At 55.8% G+C, this 11,011-nt stretch overlaps 1 protein-coding gene across 3 annotated transcripts in view; it reads left to right on the top strand.

Moving 5' to 3' along the window:
* Positions 1–9,555, top strand: part of PTPRO (protein tyrosine phosphatase receptor type O) — a 187,256-nt gene extending 177,701 nt beyond the window's left edge. For all 3 annotated transcript variants that reach the window (XM_029597366.1, XM_029597367.1, XM_029597368.1), the window contains 2 exons: positions 1,375–1,482; positions 7,395–9,555. In XM_029597366.1, coding sequence (XP_029453226.1) covers positions 1,375–1,479 — 105 coding nt within the window. In that variant the 3' untranslated portion in view covers positions 1,480–1,482; positions 7,395–9,555. The remainder of the gene's footprint in view (positions 1–1,374; positions 1,483–7,394) is intronic.
* Positions 9,556–11,011: the final 1,456 nt, after the last annotated feature.

Consider the following 11,011-nt stretch of genomic DNA (forward strand, 5'->3'; position numbering starts at 1 on the left):
ACAGAGAAATACTGAGGGACTGCAGGTGGTGCTCCAGGGTATACGTCAGAGTCAGGAGAATGTTTTCTCTGCCTCCCTCTGCTGGATTGGTGACATAACCCAGGGTCTGGGCTCATCCAGGTACGTACAGGGAACTTAGTATAAAACTTCTGTGTTCTTTAAAAGTGATCAATTTTGGGCCATTTATTAGAGTATTGTAAACACCCAATAATTGCAGCTTCGACAGTGGTCAACTGTTTTTGTTTTAGAAAGATAATCATAAATTTCAAATCGGCCTTAGTTGCTAACAAGATGTTTTTACCAGATTATTGATGAGCAGCTGCCTAGTTGGTTTGGCATCCAGGGTCCCCCTAGGCTCATGAGCCTGCCTCCATGCAGACATATTGTGGTATAGCAGGGTGCCGCTTACTCCTGCTTACAGCTGTGTTCATATTATCGATAGGTCAGGGTGTTTGCTGACTCCTCCCCAGGACACGAGAAACATGTGAGGGGATGAGGGACTCTGTTCCCTTGATACATTTGTACATTTGTTTCCCCAGTTTGCAATTACACGATCTCCTTTTCCTCACTACAGAGGAGGAGCAGGTTACTGGGTCAGGTCCTGTTGGGTTCTCCGGACAGACACAAGGGGAAGCCCAGTCCTAGGGGCTGGGGCGTGCAATAAACCAAGTTGCCATGATTTTCCCACTCTCTTATGTGCTGAAAATAAAAGAACAACCTTTCACAGGCAGATGAAGTGCAAATGAAAGGCTTTACCTTGCAGATTTACAGAATCACTCACTTTTACACAGGACCTGTGACTGGGTCTTAAAACTGAAATCAAAAAGCCTGGGCTGTGCGAGGGAAATGTCGTCCATGTCTCGCACCCTGAATGTGTAAGTGCGGGAGAGGCGGCTGCCGGCAGGCACTAACGCATGGGTCCTGGCTTGCTTGCTTGCTTTAGGCTCTGTTTTGGGGGGGAAAAAAAGGGGTGAGGAGGCAAGGTAGCCCTCGTTTTCAAAATGCGTTGCCAGATGTGCGTGATCGCTGCTTATGGCCACGGTCTGAGCACTGTGCTAATCCTCTTTAGCTAGCGAGATACTGTCGCTTACACTGGGTGTGAGTTTCATGCATCTCCCTCTTGTTGCACAGAATTAATATTAATAAGCACTATGGACGTATAACTCACAGGCACGCGAGGCGCTGGAGCATCTCCTCATGTTGCAGCTGTGAACCAAAGGAAGTTCTTACTTCCCGTCAGATATTTGCTCAGTTAGAGCACAGGGAAACGTCCAGGCTGTTTGAGCTTTGCACCTATTGTAAGAGGCAGGACTTTCAGGACGGCAGGGTGTTGTGTGGCTCAAGCTGAATGCTCTCTCTCTCTCTCTCTGACAGGAACAGTACGTCTTCATCCACCAGTGCGTGCAGCTCCTGTGGAAGAAGAAGCAGCAGCAGTTCCGCATCAGCGACGTCATCTACGAGAACGTGGCCACCTCCTAGCTGGTGAGAACAAAGCTTCGGTGCGGCCTATCCACCACCCGTGCTCACGTGACCACCTCCTAGCTGGTGAGGACAGGGCTTCCCTACAGCCTATCCACCACCCGTGCTCACGTGAGCACCTCCTAGCTGGTGAGGACAGGGCTTCCCTGCAGCCTATCCACCACCCGTGCTCACGTGGCCACCTCCTAGCTGGTGAGGACAGGGCATCGATGCAGCCTATCCACCACCCGTGCTCACGTGGCCACCTCCTAGCTGGTGAGGACAGGGCATCGATGCAGCCTATCCACCACCCGTGCTCACGTGGCCACCTCCTAGCTGGTGAGGACAGGGCTCCATGCAGCCTATCCACCACCCGTGCTCACGTGAGCACCTCCTAGCTGGTGAGGACAGGGCATCGATGCAGCCTATCCACCACCCGTGCTCACGTGAGCACCTCCTAGCTGGTGAGGACAGGGCATCGATGCAGCCTATCCACCACCCGTGCTCACGTGGCCACCTCCTAGCTGGTGAGGACAGGGCTTCCCTGCAGCCTATCCACCACCCGTGCTCACGTGAGCACCTCCTAGCTGGGGAGGACAGGGCATCGATGCAGCCTATCCACCACCCGTGCTCACGTGGCCACCTCCTAGCTGGTGAGGACAGGGCTTCCCTGCGGCCTATCCACCACCCGTGCTCACGTGGCCACCTCCTAGCTGGTGAGGACAGGGCATCGATGCAGCTTATCCACCACCCGTGCTCACGTGACCACCTCCTAGCTGGTGAGGACAGGGCTTCCCTGCAGCCTATCCACCACCCGTGCTCACGTGAGCACCTCCTAGCTGGTGAGGACAGGGCTTCCCTGCAGCCTATCCACCACCCGTGCTCACGTGAGCACCTCCTAGCTGGTGAGGACAGGGCATCGATGCAGCCTATCCACCACCCGTGCTCACGTGAGCACCTCCTAGCTGGTGAGGACAGGGCATCGATGCAGCCTATCCACCACCCGTGCTCTAGTGGCCACCGCCTAGCTGGTGAGGACAGGGCTTCCCTGCAGCCTTTCCACCACCCATGCTCACGTGAGCACCTCCTAGCTGGTGAGGACAGGGCATCGATGCAGCCTATCCACCACCCGTGCTCACGAGAGCACCTCCTAGCTGGTGAGGACAGGGCTTCCCTGCAGCCTATCCACCACCCGTGCTCACGTGAGCACCTCCTAGCTGGTGAGGACAGGGCATCGATGCAGCCTATCCACCACCCGTGCTCACGTGGCCACCTCCTAGCTGGTGAGGACAGGGCATCGATGCAGCCTATCCACCACCCGTGCTCACGTGGCCACCTCCTAGCAGGTGAGGACAGGGCTTCCCTGCGGCCTATCCACCACCCGTGCTCACGTGAGCACCTCCTACCTGGTGAGGACAGGGCATCGATGCAGCCTATCCACCACCCGTGCTCACGTGAGCACCTCCTAGCTGGTGAGGACAGGGCTTCCCTGCAGCCTATCCACCACCCGTGCTCACGTGACCACCTCCTAGCTGGTGAGGACAGGGCATCGATGCAGCCTATCCACCACCCATGCTCACGTGGCCACCTCCTAGCTGGTGAGGACAGGGCTTCCATGCAGCCTATCCACCACCCCTGCTCACCTCCTAGCTGGTGAGGACAGGGCATCGATGCAGCCTATCCACCACCCGTGCTCACGTGAGCACCTCCTAGCTGGTGAGGACAGGGCATCGATGCAGCCTATCCACCACCCGTGCTCACGTGAGCACCTCCTAGCTGGTGAGGACAGGGCTCCCATGCAGCCTATCCACCACCCGTGCTCACGTGAGCACCTCCTAGCTGGTGAGGACAGGGCTCCCATGCAGCCTATCCACCACCCGTGCTCACGTGAGCACCTCCTAGCTTGTGAGGACAGGGCTCCCATGCAGCCTTATCCACCACCCGTGCTCACGTGACCACCTCCTAGCTGGTGAGGACAGGGCTTCCCTGCGGCCTGTCCACCACCCGTGCTCACGTGACCACCTCCTAGCTTGTGAGGACAGGGCTCCCATGCAGCCTTATCCACCACCCGTGCTCACCTGAGCATCTCCTAGCTGGTGAGGACAGGGCTTCCCTGCGGCCTATCCACCACCCGTGCTCACGTGAGCACCTCCTAGCTGGTGAGGACAGGGCTCCCGTGCAGCCTTTCCACCACCCGTGCTCACGTGAGCACCTCCTAGCTGGTGAGGACGGGGCTTCCCTGCGGCCTATCCACCACCCGTGCTCACGTGGCCACCTCCTAGCTGGTGAGGACAGGGCATCGATGCAGCCTATCCATCACCCGTGCTCACGTGAGCACCTCCTAGCTGGTGAGGACAGGGCTTCCCTGCGGCCTATCCACCACCCGTGCTCACGTGAGCACCTCCTAGCTGGTGAGGACAGGGCATCGATGCAGCCTATCCACCACCCGTGCTCACGTGAGCACCTCCTAGCTGGTGAGGACAGGGCATCGATGCAGCCTATCCACCACCCGTGCTCACCTCCTAGCTGGTGAAGACAGGGCATCGATAACAGCCTATCCACCACCAGTGCTCACGTGAGCACCTCCTAGCTGGTGAGGACAGGGCATCGATGAAGCCTATCCACCACCCGTGCTCACTTGAACACCTCCTCGCTGATGAGGACAGGGCATCGATGCAGCCTATCCACCACCCGTGCTCACGTGAGCACCTCCTAGCTGGTGAGGACAGGGCATCGATGCAGCCTATCCACCACCCGTGCTCACGTGAGCACCTCCTAGCTGGTGACTACAGGGCATCGATGCAGCCTATCCACCACCCGTGCTCACGTGAGCACCTCCTAGCTGGTGAGGACAGGGCTCCATGCAGCCTATCCACCACCCCTGCTCACGTGAGCACCTCCTAGCTGGTGAAGACAGGGCTTCCCTGCAGCCTATCCACCACCCGTGCTCAGTGACACCTCCTAGCTGGTGAGGACAGGGCTTCCCTGCAGCCTATCCACCACCCGTGCTCACGTGGCCACCTCCTAGCTGGTGAGGACAGGGCTTCCCTGCGGCCTATCCACCACCCGTGCTCACGTGAGCACCTCCTAGCTGGTGAGGACAGGGCTTCCATGCGGCCTATCCACCACCCGTGCTCACGTGACCACCTCCTAGCTGGTGAGGACAGGGCTTCCCTGCAGCCTATCCACCACCCGTGCTCACGTGAGCACCTCCTAGCTGGTGAGGACAGGGCTTCCCTGCGGCCTATCCACCACCCGTGCTCACGTGACCACCTCCTAGCTGGTGAGGACAGGGCATCGATGCAGCCTATCCACCACCCGTGCTCACGTGAGCACCTCCTAGCTGGTGAGGACAGGGCTTCCCTGCAGCCTATCCACCACCCGTGCTCACGTGGCCACCTCCTAGCTGGTGAGGACAGGGCTCCATGCAGCCTATCCACCACCCGTGCTCAAGTGAGCACCTCCTAGCTGGTGAGGACAGGGCTTCCCTGCAGCCTATCCACCACCCGTGCTCACGTGGCCACCTCCTAGCTGGTGAGGACAGGGCTTCCCTGCAGCCTATCCACCACCCGTGCTCACGTGGCCACCTCCTAGCTGGTGAGGACAGGGCTTCCCTGCAGCCTATCCACCACCTGTGCTCACTTGGCCACCTCCTAGCTGGTGAGGACAGGGCTTCCCTGCAGCCTATCCACCACCCGTGCTCACGTGGCCACCTCCTAGCTGGTGAGGACAGGGCTTCCCTGCGGCCTATCCACCACCCGTGCTCACGTGAGCACCTCCTAGCTGGTGAGGACAGGGCTTCCCTGCAGCCTATCCACCACCCCTGCTCACGTGAGCACCTCCTAGCTGGTGAGGACAGGGCTTCCCTGCAGCCTATCCACCACCCGTGCTCACGTGGCCACCTCCTAGCTGGTGAGGACAGGGCTTCCCTGCAGCCTATCCACCACCCGTGCTCACGTGGCCACCTCCTAGCTGGTGAGGACAGGGCTTCCCTGCAGCCTATCCACCACCCGTGCTCACGTGGCCACCTCCTAGCTGGGGAGGACAGGGCTTCCCTGCGGCCTATCCACCACCCGTGCTCACGTGACCACCTCCTAGCTGGTGAGGACAGGGCTTCCCTGCGGCCTATCCACCACCCGTGCTCACGTGAGCACCTCCTAGCTGGGGAGGACAGGGCTTCCCTGCGGCCTATCCACCACCCGTGCTCACGTGACACCTCCTAGCTGGTGAGGACAGGGCTTCCCTGCGGCCTATCCACCACCCGTGCTCACGTGAGCACCTCCTAGCTGGTGAGGACAGGGCTTCCCTGCAGCCTATCCACCACCCGTGCTCACGTGGCCACCTCCTAGCTGGTGAGGACAGGGCTTCCCTGCAGCCTATCCACCACCCCTGCTCACGTGGAGCCGTCGGTGCCAGTTACCCCGGATATTTTATTATATCCACGCAGTGCCAATGTCGGAGTTAGGGTTAGTGCTGTCACCCCCCCCAGACAAGAGGTCTAAGGCACCGTGCCCCTAGTTTCCTGTGGCAAACGATGCAAAATGCTGAAGCAAGTCAGCAAACTTTCATTACAACATTGTCTTACACTGCAATTAACAGTCTGTATAATTAAATATCAGTACAGCGAAGAGGGAGAGAAAGGGAGGAGAATCAGGAATGGGGGGAGGAGAAGGAGAAGGAAAGAGAACTAAGGATGGAGAGGGAGAAGATTAGGAACATGGGATGGGGAAGAGCAGGGAGAGAGCCAAGCTCTTGGATTGAGGAGGGCTAGGAAGGGCTGGGGAGTGGGAGGAAGAGGTTCCAGCATCTGGGAGGAGGTGAATTGGAGAGGGTGGGGAGCGGAGGAGGGAGGGAGGCGTCCCTACCATCCTCTCTCTAACTCCCCACCAAAAATGACTGACGCACGCCCCCCCCCCCCCCCCCAGCACGGGTCACTCCTCTCTCACACGTACACTGCCCCCTACTCGTTCCCCTCTCTCTCACACGTAGACATCTGCCCCCCAACCGATCCCCCTCATCCTGCAGCCTCTCCTAATCTCCCCGTTCTGATCTCCCTCTCCTAATCTCCCCGTTCTGATCCCCCTCTCATCCTGCAGCCTCTCCTAATCTCCCCGTTCTGATCCCCCTCTCCTAATCTCCCCGTTCCGATCCCCCTCTCATCCCGCAGCCTCTCCTAATCTCCCCGTTCCGATCCCCCTCTCATCCCGCAGCCTCTCCTAATCTCCCCGTTCCGATCCCCCTCTCATCCCGCAGCCTCTCCTAATCTCCCCGTTCCGATCCCCCTCTCATCCCGCAGCCTCTCCTAATCTCCCCGTTCCGATCCCCCCTCATCCCGCAGCCTCTCCTAATCTCCCCGTTCTGATCCCCTCTCATCCTGCAGCCTCTCCTAATCTCCCCGTTCTGATCCCCCTCTCCTAATCTCCCCATTCTGATCCCCCTCTCATCCTGCAGCCTCTCCTAATCTCCCCGTTCTGATCCCCCTCTCATCCCGCAGCCTCTCCTAACCTCCCCGTTCTGATCCCCCTCTCCTAATCTCCCCGTTCTGATCCCCCTCTCATCCTGCAGCCTCTCCTAATCTCCCCGTTCTGATCCCCCTCTCCTAATCTCCCCGTTCTGATCCCCCCCTCTCTGCTGCAGGCTGCCTGGAGGGGAAGGGCTGGATCAGGAGAGAGCTCCTCTCTGCAGGCAACAAATCTTCAGCCGGCTCTCTGCCCCCCCAGCTCTCTGCCCCCCCAGCTCTCTGCCCCCCTAGCATTGCAGTGAGATTCCTTCAGCCAGAGCCCATGCACCAGGGCTGCTTCTGCATCCCCTGAATCCCCTTAAGCAGCTGGAACCATGCTGGCAGTAATGTCCAGTAATGTGCAGTCCCTGCTTGTGCTGCCAGTAATGTCCAGTCCCTGCTTGTGCTGATCTCTCTCTCGCTCTCTCTTTTCCAGCTCAGGACATGAAACGCACCGCCTTTCCGTCTGCAGTATTATTTCTAAAACCTCGTGCGTGGAAGCTGACAGTGAGAAGACAGACGCCTGCATGGGGACCAGATGGGACTGCTTGGTCACGTCTAACAAGTGGGACCAATTTAATCTGCGCCTCGCAGGCTGCGAGTGCTCCGCGTGTGCCTCTCTTTGCAGTTAAATTCCCACACGTGCAGCAGTGACTCGGGCCTGAGAGTGGCTGAGAGCCGGGGCTGCCTGCAGGACTCTCCACCTTACCCCCAGGAATTTCACTATTTGGCTAAAAGTCACAGCAGGGTCCCCATGTGCCCCTAACTGTCTGCGTCTGCTGCAGTCTCCCCTCACCATTAACACGCGCTCACCTCTGATTCTGACCCACCAGGCTGCCTCTTCCTTGTGTTTCTTGTTGCACTGCCAGAGCACAAAGTTTTCTATTTGTGACAGGCTCAGGCCAGAAACCAGAGTCTCAGTGCCAGCTAGGGGGGCTCCCCTGCTTCTCCTCACACTGATAACCTACAAAGTCCTTTAATTCTGCTGCACTGCCAGCGTCCGTTTTATGCATCAGAGAGAAAAGGATGGGTCCTTCCTCAGCCTGCATGGCCCTGCCCTCCTCAGAGCGCACATTCGCCTGGATCTGTAACCACAGCAGAGCTGCTGAATGAATCTTCCAGTCTTGTAGTTTTGGGGAAGGGACAGGACGTCCATGCACACACATTCCTCCTCCTCCTCCTCCTCCTCTAGGTGTGGAGCAGGCACATGAACACACTCAGACCAGCTACAGTCAATATTTTTTATTGAACGTTCAGCTCAATCATAGGAAAAAGGCACCATGAAACCAGCGAGCTAGGAGTCCTACGTGGATTTGCGTTAAAATATACAGCGTTCTCATTCTGAAGACACTTTATACAGAGATGTGGAAAGCAGAACAAATACATTTACTTACAAAATCAGCACTGGGCTTCCCCCAACATAACAGTCCCTGGTAGACGGAGAGCTGCCCCTGTAACCCCCGGGTCACTGGCACAGCCATCGCTGCCCGGCGCTCAGGTCAGGCAGCTGATCTCGCAGACTAAGGGCATGGTCCCCCTCCCCTGCATACAGATAGTGATGACCGACAAATGCTGCAATGGTCAGGAGAAGGACGGAGGGCAAACTCACTGCCGCTGAGCAGAGACAGCTAAGCTACTTAGCAATTTGCTTTTTCTAGAGAGTCACATCAGAAGCAGCTAAGCCCTGAGCTGTGGGGCCCCAGATTGTTCACACACTCGTTAGTTTGAAATAAAATGGTTCTTAATTTGCAGAAAAGGCAGCTACACCACCAGCCTGTGCCGCTCACAGTTATGCATCCAGTCCAAGTTTTCTTGCTTGTACTACAGTGAAATTGCACATCATCATCGTCGTCGACAATCACGTCGACTGATTTTGCTCAGCATCAAACACAGCAAAGCCTTCCTGGCTTTCTATGAGAGGCAGAAGGCAGCAGCTTTGCAAAAAAGAAAGTCCCACGGGGTCCCATGTAATAAGAATCATATTGTATAATCTCCTGAATAACATATGTACATAACGCAAACCTTCAGCAGCTTCTCTGACCTTCCCACGGGAGGAGGGGGAAGGCAGACAGTGAGGGCAGAGACGAGAGGCAGCTCAGGCTGCAGTCAGAAAGGTCAGGGATGGTTATAGCACCTGCTCCGGCTATGGGGGAGACCCCAGACGCACGGTCAGTGCTCGGATCTTGTGTCATTCAGAACAGGTCTGGGGGAAGGAGGTGGTGTGCTGGGTTACACGGGGAAACCCTCGCCACACTTCCTAACCGTGTCTGGCCCCGGTGCGGCGTGACATCACAGATTCCCACGCTCACAGCCTGCAGTCCCTCGCTTCCATTCCAGGCACATATGTACAGACAGTGACAATAACTTAACTCTTCCCAGGATGTACAGTGAAATAATGGCAGGACGGGTGCACTCATTAACCACAAACACTTAGTGACTGTTTCCTTCATCGAACGATTCCACTCCCGAGTCAGTGGCCGTGGCGTTCAGCTTTTCCTGACGCCTTCTCATGATCTCCTGCAGCTCGGAGCTGCCATCGTGAGCCTGGGGGAAAAAAAAAAGGATGAAAAATATCGCACTCTCGCTCCTGCCAAATTCCGTGAAAAATACACCAGATTTATTTTTTAGCACCAGGTAGGTGGCTGTGAAAGTCACTTCAAACCTCACTGCAGGAATACAGATAAGCAGCCGGCATCTCGTGTGCTTAGAAACATCAGCACGATTGGAAAATCTGTGAATTTCTGCTGCAGTCAACTCTGCAACAAGACAGCTACACACAGGCCACCTCATCTCCCTGCCTAGGGGAGCTATAAACTGCTACTGCCCCAGCTTTAAAACATTTTATAGCTACGGACGGACGTTAAATCCCATCTTAAAAAGAGCTAAAAATCAGTAGCATTCCACCATTTTCCTTTCATGAAAATCTCAGACCAGAGGACACATTAGGGCTTAAATATTTTGAAAGTATCTCCTATGTAAATTCTGCAGCCATTTTGAATCTTAAGGCAGAAGCTGTTGAGCTGATCTTTATCGGAAACCATTGCAGTGATAACTGTAAAGCGAATACAGCACAGAGAGCTGAAGAGCAGATCTCCAAAGCCTCATGCAGGAGTCACACTGATACACATAAAGCATGAATACAGCACAGACAGCTGAAGAGCAGATCTTCAGAGCCCCATGCAGGAGTCACACTGATACACGTAAAGCATGAATACAGCACAGACAGCTGAAGAGCAGATCTTCATCAGAGCCCCATGCAGGAGTCACACTGATACATGTAAAGCATGAATACAGCACAGACAGCTGAAGAGCAGATCTTCATCAGAGCCCCATGCAGGAGTCACACTGATACACGTAAAGCATGAATACAGCACAGACAGCTGAAGAGCAGATCTCCATCAGAGCCCCATGCAGGTGTCACACTGATACACATAAAGCATGAATACAGCACAGACAGCTGAAGAGCAGATCTCCGTCAGAGCCCCATGCAGGAGTCACACTAATACACACAAAGCATGAATACAGCACAGAGAGCTGAAGAGCAGGTCTTCCTCAGAAGCCAATAGTGATACACAAAGCATGAATACAGTATGGATAGCTGAAGAAGGGACAAATCAGAAAAGTGTTTTTTTCCCTAAACGTAATGTGGTCATAGTAAAGAATCTCTCACTTTTCCAAAATGTACACAAAAATGTAAATAGGACAAAAAAAGGGAAGGAACTTTGGAAATTGAAGTAGAATAAGCCACAGAGCCAAAAATTGAGAGCTTTTCTTAGAGAATTTGGTGCTGCTGCAGATCTTATGTCAGTAATTGAAACCCTGCAGCTCAGCCGGGAAGCCTGCACACATTAACATCAAAGCCACTGAAACCTGCGCACGGTAGTGTGATGAATCCTCTCTCAGCACTTAAAGGACCAGCGTGCAGCAAAGTTTGTTGCTCTGGAATCCTTTGCTCTCTCCCCGGGTTCCTTCCTAGGGTTGAACTGAACGCTGCAGGGAGGCGGCGGTGGACATAGTGAAGAGGGACTGTCTGGTGCTCTCTTAGCCGCGCTC

Source organism: Rhinatrema bivittatum, chromosome 4, assembly GCF_901001135.1.
Source record: "Rhinatrema bivittatum chromosome 4, aRhiBiv1.1, whole genome shotgun sequence".
Lineage (NCBI taxonomy): Eukaryota > Metazoa > Chordata > Amphibia > Gymnophiona > Rhinatrematidae > Rhinatrema > Rhinatrema bivittatum.